At 42.5% G+C, this 15,734-nt stretch overlaps 1 protein-coding gene across 1 annotated transcript in view; it reads right to left on the bottom strand.

Annotated features, from left to right (window-relative positions):
* The window catches only part of APOO (apolipoprotein O), a 58,119-nt gene extending 45,016 nt beyond the window's left edge, over positions 1-13,103 (bottom strand). Inside the window, exon 1 of the mRNA XM_030843699.2 lies at positions 12,869-13,103. Within this exon, the coding sequence (XP_030699559.1) occupies positions 12,869-12,877 (9 nt within the window). The 5' untranslated portion in view covers positions 12,878-13,103. The remainder of the gene's footprint in view (positions 1-12,868) is intronic.
* Positions 13,104-15,734: the final 2,631 nt, after the last annotated feature.

The raw sequence follows: 15,734 nt of genomic DNA, 5'->3' as shown, positions 1-15,734 counted from the left end.
CTGTCCTAAACATAAAAAGACACAGTGACTGGTCAACCAGTCTAGAGAAGTTATGGGATTTATTTACATTCAAGAAAATCTTTCCCATCTTAAACACAACACAAACAATACCCTCCACCCCTAATCCCCTTTCTAACTACCACCCTATTCTTCTATCTCCCTCCACTGACAAAATTATTTTAAAAAAAAGACTGGTTAGCAGGCAGAATAATGGATATCCTTAGCAAGCTGGGGAGTGACTGGAAGGGCCCTGAAGGCTTCTCGAGTGCAAGATATACCAGTATGGTCAGTTTGCAAAAATTCCTTGTGATCTGTGCACCTTCCTGTATGTATGTTATATGTCAACACAAAGTTAGAAAGATAGATTCTGCCTGCTTTCTCTGCTTTATTCCCTCCTCCCCTCACTACTCAAGATATCTAAAAGTGGCCTTCCCAAAGCCACCAATGGCCTCCCAGTAACTAAACTCCAATGGACATCTGGCACCTCAGTTGTACCCTGAAACTGGTGACCACTCCACCATCTTCAAAGTCTCTCTTCCTTTGGTTTCCAAGTTTCTACTCTAGCTCCATTCTATAAGTTTTGTAGGGCACTCCTTCCAGCTCTCTTTGGGCCTTCTCTTCCTCTGTCTGCCCATCTCTTCAAGGCTGACGAGTCAGAGTAGTACTTAACCAACCCTCTTCTCACTCCAGAGCAATTTCACTTAAATCTAACCCTTCGGGCTTCCCTGGTGGCGCAATGGTTGAGAGTCCGCCTGTCGATGCAGGGGACACGGGTTCGTGTCCCGGTCCGGGAAGATCCCACATGCCGCAGAGCGGCTGGGCCCGTGAGCCATGGCCGCTGAGCCTGCGTGTCTGGAGTCTGTGCTCCGCAACGGGAGAGGCCACAACAGTAAGAGGGCCGCGTATCGCAAAAAAAAAGAAAAAAAAAAAAATCTAACTCTTCAACTCCTGCCCTATGCTATTGATACCCAAATCAGTATTCCCAGGCCTGGCCACTCCCTAAGGCTCAGGCTTGTGTGTCTAACTCCCCATGGACATCTTCACCAGGTTTTTCAATTGCTACCTCATAATGAATTCTCTTTCTCCAAAAACCTCTTTTTCTCTGGGTTTCCCTACCTCATTTAATAGCCTTACAAGCCACACAAAGGACATCAAAGCAACTCTTTAACGAAACAATGAAAATAGACTTCAAAGACAATAAGATGTGGTCGCTGCCTCCACAATCTAATAAAGCGGATAAACGAATAATTACACCACTTGTAATAAGTGCATTACCAGAAAAAGGACAGGAGTAACACAGAAAAAGGAATAATGTACCACGACTGGAAATTCTGGGAAACAACTGTAGACAGAAGCAGAATCAACAAAGTTTATGCGTTTCTGCCTGCCTTCCTCCCTTTCTTTTTTTTTTTTTTTTTTTTTTTCCCATGTGGCGGAGCACAGGCTCCGGACACACAGGCTCAGCGGCCATGGCTCACAGGCCCAGCCACTCCGCGGCATGTGGGATCTTCCCAGACCGGGTCACGATCCTGCATCCCCTGCATCGGCAGGCGGACTCTCAACCACTGCGCCACCAGGGAAGCCCCTTCCTTTCTGTTTTAAGCAAAGTCACCCAACAGATTGATGTAAAGACTCAGCGTCACTAGGAACAGCCTCTGTAAAGAGCAGTAACAAAAGAAACAAAGGTCTGGAACATGAGGATGATTTCTGACACACTACAATCTTTTCAGCTATACTCATAAGTAGCTACAATCTCTAGATGGAGCAAATATAGGCAACCATAAACCATGACTGCTACATATCAACATTCTCAATCCACAAGTTCCCTTTTAATATCAAGATCAGATGAGGTGGGACTTCCCTGGTGGCACAATGGTTAAGAATCCACCTGCCAATGCAGGGGACACGGGTTCGAGCCCTGGTCTGGGAAGATCACACATGCTGTGGAGCAACTAAGTCCGTGTGCCACAACTACTGAGCCTGCACTCTAGAGCCCGCGAGCCACAACTACTGGGCCCGCGTGCTACAACTACTGAAGCCCAAGCACCTAGAGCCCGTGCTCTGCAACAAGAGAAGCCACCGCAATGAGAAGCCCGCGCACCACAACGAAGAGTGGCCCCCACTCACCACAACTAGAGAAAGCCCGTGCGCAGCAACAAAGACCCGATGCAGCCAAAAATAAATGAATAAAATAAATTTTTTAATTATGAAAAAATAAAATAAGATATTCCTCTATTTACAGGAAATGAGACACAATTATGTATTTTTTCCCTAAATGTTACACTGCTTCTTTGATCTTCAATCAATCTTTTCTGCAAAAATTTCCATCTGAAAGCATTTTTCATTTAAAAACAAAATGCTTTTAATCTGATTCTTTTCAGTTGTTTAAGAGGTAAAAATCTGATAGGGATTGTTAAACGTCTATGAAAAGTGACAATACTTTTGAGATTATTCTTCTTCTAAAAAAAGAACATAAAACAAAAAATAAATTATGTAAAAGAATTTAGGGTAAAACAAAATGATGAAAACAATCAACAATTTTGCCCACATCAGCCTGCATTGCTGTCCTTAGTAATGTGTCACAAACTGAATTAATAAAGAGAAACTAAATGAGTCCATAATCTCCAAAGATCAAAAGAATATGCCTCCCCCCAGAGTGAGCATTCAGTACAGTTCCTACATTTTATACAGCAATCCTTTCTAATCTGTAGGGCCATACACCAAACTGGTAACAGAGGCTTTCTCTGAGAAGAGAATTAGAGGGAAGCAGATGATGGGAACCATATAATTATCATAACTGTACTGTTTGACTTTTTACAAGTTATTTCAGCATTACTTATACAATTTTTAAAATAGGTATTTTCTTACCTCATACCCCTCAGGATGGCCACTATCAAAAATACAGAAAATAACAAGTGTTGGAGAAGATACAGAGAAACTGGAACCCTTGTGCACTGTTGGTGGGATTATAAAATGGTGCAATCACTAAGGAAAACAATATGGAGGTTCTGTAAAAAATTAAAAATAGAATTACCATATGATTCAGCAACTCCCCTTTTGGGTATACATCCAAAAGAATTGAAAGCAGGGTCTCAGGGATGTATCTGCACACCCCTGTTCATAGCAGCATTATTCACAACAGCCAAAAGGTGAAAAGTCACCCAAGTGTCCATGGACAGATGCATGGATAAATAAAATGTATATACATACAATGAAATATTATATAGAACCTCGAGGATATTATGTTAAGAGAAATAAGTCAGCTCACAAAAGACAAATACTGTATGATTTCATCTATATGAAGTGTCTAAAGTAGTCAAATTCATAGAAACAGAAAGCAGACTGGTGGTTACCAGAAGCTGTGGGGGAGGAGAAAATGGGGAGGAGAAAATGGGAGTTTTTGTTTAATGGGTACAGAGTTTCAGTTTGGCAACATGAAAAAGTTCTGGATATCTTTTCCACAACAATGTGAATATATGTAACACAACTGATCTGTACACTTAAAAATGGTTAAGACGGTAAATTTTATGTTATGTGGGTTTTATCAGCATAATTTAAAACTAGGGAACTTAAAAAAAAATGCAACCAGAAAAAAAAAAATAAACAGTATGCCTCCTCCTCCTCAAAAATAAGTATTTTCTCTCCAAAGCAGTAACCTTGATGGATCATACCAGAACCCACTGTAACTATTTATACAACAAATTAATAAAGGAAATTTACTTTTAATATGTGATCATACAGCTTCCATTTCTAAATGCCTTCACATCAAATTTTAAGCCTGTAAGAAAATCAGTCTCAATATATTCGAAATAAAAGCAGATTAGAAAATGAAATAAATTAAATTGTTTTAAAAAGAGGGGGGAGGATTTGTGAGGTTTTTGAAAATGTTAAACTGAGGAGGTCTATTTAAGTATGCCCAGAAATGAGTCTGAAAACGATGTTAACAATGGTTATCTACAGGTGGTAGGATTAAGGGTGATTCTTCAGTATTAACTGAATTTCCTGAAGTTTTTGCAATGAATATTAATTTGCTTTGTAACATGCAAGAAACAAAAATAGCTGGCTCCTGAGGATATTCTAAAGAATCTGTCAGAGAGTATGATGATAACTCCAAATGAAAAAGGACAAAATGTTTTGATCAGGGATGATATTCTGGAACAAATATATTGATCAGTGATGGCGTGTTTGGAAGAGATGTATTGACAAGATAATTAAATCTGTCCTCTCAATAACGACTGTTTTGACAGGCACTCATTTGGATGTATAAATCTGGGAGCACTTACACTTCAACAACAACAAGACAAACCACAATCATTTTAATCTGTTTCATAGTGAATGGATTATGAAGCCAATATTTTAAGAGTTCAGACTTTAACCAACAAAAAGAAAAACTGTCTTCCAACTATGACAAACATAGAACTATCTTATGATAAACTTTCAATTCTGTAATTCTGTACTGTGGTAACTGATATTTCCTAGTTCTTCCTCATCCAGTATAAACACACTGTGGTCTAAAGAGATAAGTGAAGAAAAAAAACCAAGGCTGTTTTCAAGATTAACATTATCTTTTTTTTTTTTTAAGAGAAAACCAGCTTCTATTTTATCTTTGGAGGGCAGAATTCACCCAAAATTAGGTCAACAAAGCAAAGCAAGTATGTTTCATTTGCAATTGTTTTACCTTTAAAAATAATCATTGGATTTTGTTAAATTCATGCAAAAAAATAATAAACTTGTCTGATAAACAGGAAGGAAATGTCAGAGCCAAAGAGTGAGATAATTGTTCGTTCAGGCAGGTTTTGAGTCATCTGGTTGGGCTGTACTGGTTTCACAGTCTTGGAACACAGATGACACATAATTTACCATGTTGCAAATTTATTTTGAACTTCCTCATTCAGACAGAAACTTAACAGTGCTTACCTAAAACTCCAAAAAATATATATATTTCTTTTCTCTTTTGGAATGGCATCCCAAGATCCATTCAATCTTTAATGAGTTAAGGAAATATGGGCAGGAAAAAAAGTCACAGAGGAACATTTACTTCAAGATTTGCCTTTCAAATGCTTCTACATTTTCAAACTAAAAAAAATTCCATTTTCTAAGAGGAAGAGGTATTCTGTCAAAGTAAAGTCTATCTAGACCCAAGTTTCGTTTCCTAATAGACCGCTGTGTGCACAGAGAATGCCGAACTCACTGACAACAAACTGCCTTCAACCTCATCTCAGTTATTCACAGGCTTTTCCTTCTTTAAGGAAAAGGAAACTACAACATTCTTTTGGAAAAAAAATCATGGGCAAGGCTCAATTCAGCTGATGACAATCTGGATTCATAATGAAAATCTCTGTGAAAATAAGGAACAAAAACAAGAGAAGTCAATATTTGGACTAAACACAGCAATTTTTAACAGTGCTCCCGAAAGATGTGACTCCACACACAGGCTCAGTCAATATTTGCCAAGTGAGGTAAGTCATCAACAAACGATTTAGGAAACTTGTTTGAGTCCCTGTATCACTTGGTTCTTACTCACTCACCAGTTTAACCCATGTCATAATACGACACACGAAGCAGCACCTCTAATGGGAGAGGAGATTCATTTCAGCAAGCACAAAGAAAAGCAGGCTGTTATTTCACAAGGACTGACATCTATGGAATGGGGGAAAAAACAAAAATGAACCTTTATTATTTTCATATATCCTATTTAAAAAGACTGTTCAAAGGAATGAATAGGAACATCTGAAAAAAAGAAACCACTGGGTATTGCTCCCAACTAAAGCAATGAACATGCACTTGTGAACCTATCTCTAGCTCCCACAGAGGGCTCCTCATCCTCACCCAAGCAAACAAAGACGTCCTTAAGTTGGAGCCAGTGTGGGCTTTGAACAAAACACGCTGCATTGCTTCAAAGACTTAGAAAGAAGTAGGAAGACAAAGCGTGACTGTATTTAAAGTGCCTTTAAAACAATATTCATTCAAAATACAACTTACTGTCTATAATGGCATTATCATGAAAATATAGCTTAATATTCAAAGTTATAGGCTCTCGGCATAATGAAAACTCTACAACCCTTGCTCTAAATTCTTCCTTCTACAAGTTTTAGTGTACAATGAACACAAGTTTTAAAACCCACTAAATTAAGAAACTGGCACTGTTCCAGTTTTCTAATAAAACTGGCATAAGGCCATGCAAAAATCAGGAAAAACTCAGCAAAAGTGAAAAACAAATAGCTTCCAAATTCTAAAGTATACCTCTAGACTGAGTTTTTTTTCCCCTGAAAATATCCACATAAAGTTTCATGCTGTATGCACTAACCATAAATTTCCGCTTAAGCATTACTGGGGAAAATTAACTGATACAAACTATAATTCCTCAAGGAGAATTCCCTCGGAGATGTTTTAACTGTAAGGGCAAAAAATCTTTATTATCTTTCAAAATATGTGACATTTAAAATAATATTCAAGTAAAATAAACTTACAGTACTTTTCCAATTTGCGGATGATTTTCCTTTTCCAGTTATCAGTGTAATTCTCCCCTTAGTTTGTACTAGTAACATACTATTCACGATAAGAAAATTAATTTCAGGACTTCCCTGATGGCATGGTGATTAAGAATCCGCCCGCCAATGCAGGGGACATGGGTTCGAGCCCTGGTCTGGGAAGATCCCACGTGTCGTGGAGCAACTAAGCCCGTGCACCACAACTACTGAAGCCCACACTCTAAAGCCCACAAGCCACAACTACTGAGCCCGTGTGCCACAACTACTGATGCCCGCGTGCTCTAGAGCCCGTGGGCCGCAACTACTGAAGCCCGTGCGCTCTAGGGCCTGCATGCCACAACTACCGAGCCCGTGTGCTGCAACTACTGAAGCCTGCACGCCTACAGCCCGTGCTCCGCCACAAGAAGCCATCAAGCCACTGCAATGAGAAGCCCGCGCACCGCAACAAAGAGCAGCCCCTGCTCGACGCAACTAGAGAAAGCCTGTGCTCACCAAGGAAGACCCAATGCAGCCAAAAAAAAAAAAAAAGAAAATTTAATTCAGAAAGATAGGCAATAAAGGCATTACATCAAGACCAAAGAGCCACAATAGGTAATAATGCCTTATAGCCAAGGATACGGTCACCTCAGGCTCCTATGAGCAGTGAGCTCTGAACGAAGCTCACATTTCCGTCCTTCAGGAAGGAGGTGATGCCGATCAGCTTTCACTAGGCCATCTTTTGGCCCTTGAAGCATCTGATGATTCCTCCATCTCCAGCCCACATCTCTCTCAGGAAAACTACTCACTCCTGGATTCCATGTCAACTGATTACCACCTCTTAATGTCCACAGATACTTCTCCAAGTCCAACCTATTCAAAAGCAAGTTATCACCTCCCTGCAAACCGAACTCAGCCTTCTTCCACTTTCCCATCTCAATCAACAGTTCTAAGAGCCACTCAACTTTCCAAGCCAAAAGCCTGGGCAGCATCCTTAAATTCTCCTTCTCCCAACTCTGCCACATCCAATGAACTACCAAGATTTGACACTAAAAAATACTTTTGGAAAGTCCCAAGACTGTGCACCACCATAACACTACCGTAGCAGCCTCCTACAAGACGCCAACTAAAAGTTATTAATAGCTCACATTTACAGAGAACTTACTTTGTACCAAACACTGTGCTAAACTTTGGGTCTGAGTTAATTTAATCCACGCAACAATTTAAGGTTGGTACTAGTCTTTTTTTTTTACATCTTTATTGGAGTATAATTGCTTTACAATGGTGTGTTAGTTTCTGCTTTATAACAAAGTGAATCAGTTATACATATACATATGTTCCCATATCTCTTCCCTCTTGCATCTCCCTCCCTCCCACCCTCCCTACCCACCCCTCCAGGCGGTGATCTCCCTGTGCTATGTGGCTGCTTCCGGTACTAGTCTTATCCTTGTTTTATAGATGAGGACACAGCTACAGAGTGGCTACAGAGACACTTTAGTGTCTCACCCTAGGTAACACGGTTTTAACTTGGCACTGAACTCTGACTTCTGTGTCCTTGCATGAGCTTTTCTGCTCTGCTTGGAAGGCCCTTTCAACCATGTCTGCTCAGCTTCAAAGGCATGTTCTCCTCTATCAAGTCTCCTGATGCCCCCTGCTGGTGCTTGTTCCTCTAAGTCAGTAGTTCTCAAGGTTGGCTACATGCCCTATATGCCCTATAAACTAGATGCCTAAATGTCAACCCCAGAGATTCTGATAGCACTGGTCTGGGTGCAGTCTGGGCACAGGGACATATAAAAGCAACCCAGGTGGGTCTAATATGCAGGCAAGGTTCAGACCTACTGCTCTACATTTCCCCAACCCTTTTACATCAGAGCACTTATCCCACTGCATCTGAATGAACTGTTCCTGTCTGTGCCACTAATTACATTGTGAGCTCCTGAAACCCAAGTTTCACAGTCATCTGGGGGGCTTTCTCAAAACTAGAGATTCCTGGACCTCACTTAAAAACTAAATCCGACCCATGGTCAGGGCCTTGGAAACTGTCTCACAAATAATTCTGATATGTGGCCAAATTGGGGGACTCTCTCCTAGGTAAAAAATGGGTCTTTTCATTTATACCTGCCAAGGTACCGCAAAGTGCCCAGCCCATAGATGAACTGTGATAAACATCTGTGCAACAAATGAAATCTAGTAACATGAATCTGAAGACTGGGTGTATGTAGTCAGTATTCAAGCTTCTTGCAGCAGCACCTGGAAAAGCTGCTTCCTGCAATAGAATGCAAACACTGGGCAGCTTTTCAAATGTGTTTTGTGATCCACCAGTGCCCCCTACTGACTTGAAGATGGACAGCTAAATCAAAACAATGGTTAAAACAAATATTTTAATTGTATATGCATATTACTAGCCACACAAACTGTACTTTTTCCACCAACAACTATACTATTAACTCTTCTGCCCTCCAGTCCTAGTTGACCCAAGCTGATCAAGCCCTACCATGTGCTCAGCCCCACTCCCGGGCTGCGATCATGAAAGACGGCCAGTAGCAGTTCTCAGCAGCGCCCTCAAAGCCTCTCACTTATCTTTTTTGTTCTTTGGTCAATGCCTCTTCCAAATCCCACCACACTCATAAAATCTCTCACCTGGAAAACACAAGAAACCATTCATCTACCAGTTTGCCTCAGTTCTTACTATTCATATTACTATGACAGGAGACGAGCAGCATCTACATCACCCAGGAGCTTGTTAGAAAATGAGGACTCTGAGGCCCCCACCCAGACCTCCTGGATCAGAATCTGCATTTTAACAAGAGTCGCATGCACATGAAAGCTTCAGAAGCACTGGTCCTCACCTACTAGACCTGACACCGCCATTTTATGACAAATAATTTTCTAAGTAACTCTTGCTATCTTGAAGTAAAATTCATCACCCACCTACATACATAAGTCCAAAAAAAAAAGAGACCCATATATTAATTTGACGGTAACACAATGGAGAACAAAAAGGAGAGACTTATAAGCGTTATATTTCAGCATATGAATGTTCAACACAACTAAATTAAAGATGTGAAGTTTCCAACCAAGTTTCTAAAACATGCTCGAGGCAGGTGATACCATCCAGATGAGAACCACTAGTCTACAATTACTGCCCTCCTTCGCTCCCTTCCATCTCACAGGTGGAAGGGACTATCTCTCCTCCTTTTCAAAGCTAAGGAATTCTCTTTTATAAAAGTTCCCTCCCTACATTCCTCCCGAGGCCATAAACGTTGCCAAATCTTGAATACTGGAACAACCACAAAACAACTCTAGAATCTTGACCAAACATGTCCCTCTAGTTACTATATTCTCCCTCCTTCCCTTGACAGTCAAGCTTATAAATCCCATTTACTCATATTTCAGCTACCAACCCATATTAATCTAGCTTTCACTTCCATCAGTAAACCACATGTATAAACATTGTGAAAGCCTTCCAACCAAATTGCCCAAAACAGTGAACACTTCTCCAAACCCATCTAACTCATCTTTCTGTAATAGACATTGTCGTTGCACATCTAGTCTCCACTCCCCCACTGTGTTCATGGATTCATTTCTCTCCCAGGTGATTAATGTAGTGATCCCATTCTGAGCTGATCCTGTTTAGTCTAAGCCAATCAGGGCATGGCATTCCCCTGGCACTGGCTATTGGGTCAGGGGCGCTGGTCCAATCAGACTGAAGAGTGTAATCCAAGTCTGGGAATTTTGTCGTCTCTCTTTCTCTTGCTCTAGTGGATGGGAAAGCATGTGTTACTGGCCGTCATCTTGCAACCATAAGGGGAACCAATCTTACTTCGGAAAGCCAAGAAAAGAGATGGGGACCTTGAGGACATCGTTGACCCACCAGAGTCCACCCTTCCTCTGGACTTTGTGAGATAATTTTCCTTACTATTTAAGCAATTGGGTTTCCCCAACTGGAAGCACCCTAACAAAGCCTGTCCTTGAAACTTTCCTCCCTTAATTTTCTAAACATCACTCTTGTGCTCCTACTTCTACTTATCAAAAGTTGCTTCTCGAAAATCTCTGGCCTCCCCTCTTCCTCTTCCTCCTCCTTACATTTTGGTATCCACCAAGGTCTGTCGTGAGTTTTTCTACTCAAAGCACACATTTCAACAATTTCAGCTCCCTTTAGCTTTCCCTTGATACAGCACAGCTGAGCTACTGGCACTTCCTCAATGGAGTACCACTGCTGCTGTTCCCCAGCTCATCCACCTGAGGAACTCCTGTCTCTCAAAACTTGTCTCCCCTGAAGTCCCCAGGGGTTCCTTGCCTTTTTTGTGCCATAGACCTCTTTGGCAGTCTGGTGAGCCCTATGGACCCCTTCTCAAAATAATGCTTCTAATTGCATAAATGTCAATTATAGTGCAATATAATTGTTTTTAAGACCCAAAATCTGATACAGTAATATGTGCTTCTTTATTAGCTCATTAATACTAAAAAGACCTAGTAGTGAGTCATAACTACTATAACTTTGATGTAGTGATGAGCATAAATGATATTTGGAGATCTGCAACAACTGTAATGTGACATGAAAATGTCTGTGACATGCACTGGTCCTGTTAACTTCGACTGGTGACAGGTACTGCTAATACTACTGTAGTTTGTTGCTGTAGTAGCTTATTAAATGAATTGCTCCCAATCAACCACATGTCCTCACATCCATGCTCTGTGTAGTCCCCCACCACATTGATTCTAGGCTTGGTCATATGACTCATTATGACACCAACAAATGTGGTGCAAGCAGGTGTTTAGCATCAGGACTAGCCTTCTTGGAACCCAGTAACCATGTTAGGAAGCCCAAGATGGCCACACTGAGGGGCCCTAGACCCACAGATATGGTATTAAGTCCACCTCATAGTCTAGCACCAGCTGAATTCAGCCACTGGGAGATGCCAGCAGAACTGCCCAGCCAACCTATAGATGGTGAGAAATAATAAATCATTGTTGTTTTAAGGTCGTTATCTGGAAATAGATAACAAACAGTTACCTACATTCATAACTGAAGGAAATGCTAAACTGCAGTGAAAGATTAGTGAAAAAGAGCATTTTTCCCCTCAGAGTTCAGGGACCTCCTGAATGCTATTCACAGACCCTCTGAAGGGCCAATAACCACAAACCCCTGGTAAGACAGATTCCTGCTCTTTTTACTACCACAGTACATTGATAGCCATATAAACTGATCACAGCATATCCTTTGCTGTTCCAACCTTAAAGCTGCGCCAAGCTCCTAGCACATAATAGATGTTCAACAAAAATTTATCAAATGAACCAAGTTTCTTACGGGATCTGTTGTCCTAACTAAACGGTGAGCTGCCTGAAAACAAAATCAAAGCAAATACTTGGATGTCACTTCTATGTGCCAGGACCTCTTCCAAGTGCTTAACACATACTAACTTATTCCTTATAACAACCCTAAGAGGTAGATGTTATTTCCCCAACTTCACCAATGGGAAAACAGGCTCAGAGAGGTTAAGTGACTTGTCCAAGGTGACACAGCTAGAAAGTGGCAATGCCAGGACTGGATGGCCAAATCCATGTTCTGATTTTATTGTCTGTCCTAATGCACCCAAAGCACATTGCAGAAGCTCAATAAGACTTTTAAATGAGTAGGGCAATTCTGAGATTTCATTAGCAATATTTTATGGGTGAACTGCTTCTTCAAGACTCGATTTGTAGACTCCTTTCTAGTAGCCTGTGATTTGTTTTTCATGATAGAAAATATCATTTACTTTTTTTAAAACTAGGAGAATAACACCTTCATGTGTACAGATTTTCGAAACAGTCTTCCCTGTAAAAGTGTATTTCTTTCAAAGGACACGAGTTCATAGAATGTAAAGAAGGGAGCTGACCTATCCATACTATATACTGTTCACTGGAAATGGCAGAGAAGTTCCAACTTCTCTCTCTCACCCAGCCATTCCCATGCCAGCCTCCCCGACCTCCTGCAGCAGCTTCTCTGAAGGTGACCCTCCCTCATTCATACACCAGGTTCTGAAACCTGACCTTGTCAGGCAACCAGAACCGAACCCCGCAGTGCCCTGAGGTGGCCTAACCCTACTCACGAACCCAAGAGGGCACCAAACGGAGGGTGGATACTTTGTACTTTAATTTTTTAAGTGTTTTATTCACGAAAGCACAACCCAAAGGGCCCCACCCACCCACCCCCGGGTCTCACGCCTCAGTCCGGCAGCGCCTCGCTCCAAGCGGACCGCTGAATGAACTGCGGGGCCGGGACGCAGCCGGCCCGGAGGTGGGAAAAACCTCGGGGCGAGCCGGGCCTGGTCCCCGGAGAGGCCCACTAGAGCGCGGGGGGGGGGTCCGGGAGGCCGGGAAGGGGCGGTGACAGCTGTGACCCGGCTCCACTCTCTCACCTTGAACATGTCTCTGGCAGCGGCGTCTCCGGCGGGGGTCACCCGGCCTTGACCCCGCCCACTACAGAGAGGTGGCTACGGCGGCCGGCTAGGGCCCGATTCCTCCGACGCAAACGGGCCGCGGTGCGGGTGACGACCGTACAGCCAATTCGATCCGGCCAAGGCTTAGCTAGGAAGCCTCGGCTGGAAACCGCGACGTTGAGCTGCAGCGCGTCGCGCCTCGAGCGGCGAGCGAACGCAAGCCCCGCCTCTCAGAGGCTCCACCCCTGCGCCGGCGGTTGCTAGGCGGCGGGAAAGCGCCACCTCAGTGTGGGCGGCACGCGGGGGTGAAAGGAGGGAGGTCCCGGCCCCGCGCCCCGCTGGGAATCGGCCTTCGCCGTTGCGATTGGGCGCCCAGTGGTGTGGGCTGAGAATCGTGTGTGCGGAGGCCGCCGGGCGGGGGCGCTCGGCAGGCCTCGGGCGGCTTCGAAAGCCTAGCAGCCGCAGCCGCCGACCTCTGGGGCCTGGATTTACCTCACAAAAGGTTTTTAGTTTTGTGGGGATTTTGTTGTTGTTGTTGTTTTACTCTGGGCTGGACATTTCTAAGATTTTAAATTTTAACTAATTTGCCACGTCATTTAATCTCGAAAGACCTGACATTTTTTTTCCTCTTGAAAATGCTTAAGCTTCTGTCCCTCACTGGGAATCAAATGTTTGTCCCTTAATACTAGTAGAAATAAGTAGTAATGACAATAATTATCTTATTAACAAGAGTAGCAACCACCAATAGCGTTTACTATATGCCAAGCTCTGACCTAAACTCCTTGTCCATAGTCGTCTTCTCTTTCCAACAACCCAAGTAGGTGGGCACGATTATTACTTCCCATCTAATAGATGAAGAAACTGAGGCACAGACAAGTAATATGTGCAAGGCCACACAGAAGGAAAGTGGGAAGTCTGGATCCAATCTAAGTTGTCGGCCTTTAAAGCCTGTGATCTCACCTAAACAATTGTTACAGTGGCTCATAATAGGGTAGTGTTCTATATTTCATTCTGTATTTTATATTCTAACCCTATAGCAAGTGTAAGCCCATCCAGGCAGGCATCCAGAAGATTGGGGGGATTTTTGTGGTGCTGTGTCACTGCCCTCCAGCCAAAGACCACTAAGAACACATCTGTAGTTGAACAAGTTGGGTTTTTTTCTTGTTGCTGTTAGGAAAACGCACACCTTGGGAAACAGTGGGGAATCTCAGTAAGAGGGTGTTAGAAAGATTTATTCTAGGATTTGGGCTTTGGTTGGGTGATTTGGGGGCGGGTTCAAGGACGCAGGGCTTTGCTCTGGGTTCGGTGGTGTTAGGAAGCCAGGGTTAACACTAAAGCCCAGCTGTGAGTGCCAGGCCAGGTCCTGGATATTTTTATTTTAATATAGATTTATTTATTTATTTATTTATTTATGGCTGCATTGGGTCTTCATTGCTGCACGTGGGCTTTTCTCTAGTTGTGGTGAGCAGGGGCTACTCTTCATTGCGGTGTGCAGGCTTCTCATTGTGGTGGCTTCTCTTTTTGCGGACCACGGGCTCTAGGCACACGGGCTTCAGCAGTTGTGGCTCGCGGGCTCTAGAGCGTAGGCTCAGTAGTTGTGGTGCATGGGCTTAGTTGCTCTGTGCCATGTGGGATCTTCCTGGACCAGGGCTTGAACCCGTGTCCCCTGCACTGGCAGGTGGATTCTTAACCACTGCGCCACCAGGGAAGCCCCAGCTCCTGGATATTAAGGAATGCTTTTCTCTTTCTCGAGAGAATAGTGTATTCCAAGCCATCCACATCCCCATCCCTAAGGAGAAATATTAAGGAGACTCTGAAGGCTCTGCATCAGTAATGAAATGTCGTATGCATATAAAAGTGTGACTTATAAGTGATAAATTAAGGCAGGAATTCTTAATTTAGGGGGTACATGAACTTGGGGAAAAATTGCAACTTTATTTTCACTAACGTCTAACTGAACTTTAGCATTTCTTTCAATTATAGTGTAGGTAACAAAACACAGTAGTATCAGCAGCACCTGTGACTTTGTCATCCATAGAAAGCACAGTATTTTCATATCATGTTACAGTCACGGCAGATTTCTTGAAATATCGTTTCTGCTCATTACCACTTCACAAGTACAGTGATTATTAGCACTCTCGTATTACTTAATGCATAAAGAAGACACATTTCTATAATTTTGTTTTTGAAAATGTTTTGACAATGATTTCAGTATAATTGGAGTCTTTTGTAATCCCATATAGTTTATGTTATGTGTCTTAAAAAACATAGTTCGTAGAAGGAGTTTGTCCATAGGGGTCCATGGCACCAAAAGAAAAGATAAAGAGGACCTGGTTTAGTACAAGATACTAAGCAGTGACTAAGAATTTGGCAGCTGCTTCCAAATTGGAGTAATGTGTCAAAGGATAGAAAATCAGAAATGAAATCAGATCACTTACTACATGTCCTCTCACTTTACCAGGGAGGGAACTGAGCTCCTGAAAGGTTAAGGAACTTGCCCAAAGTCTCACAGCTATTCCATGGTAAAACCAGGATGAAAAGTTTTTGGAAAGCATGTAAAAACCCTCCACTCTGATAGGCACTGGGGATTCCATGGTTAGCAAAATGCCTCCTGCCTTCAACAAGCTTGTGGGGTGGCAGCCAAGAAACCAAATTATGATACAATACGAGAAGTACTGTAAAAGAAAAACATACAGTATTATGGGACCTTGGAGACAGTAGTCAGTAGTTCTGGAAAAAAGATAGTGGAAAACTTCAGGGAAGAGGCATCAATTAGCTGGGGTCTTGAAGGATGAATTGATGTTTGCTGGTGGTAGGGAAGTCATTCCAGGTAGAGGAAATGGCA

This window comes from Globicephala melas, chromosome X, assembly GCF_963455315.2.
Source record: "Globicephala melas chromosome X, mGloMel1.2, whole genome shotgun sequence".
NCBI lineage: Eukaryota > Metazoa > Chordata > Mammalia > Artiodactyla > Delphinidae > Globicephala > Globicephala melas.
Note: the sequence above shows the minus strand (reverse complement) of the source record. Positions and strands in the feature narration are given on the sequence as shown.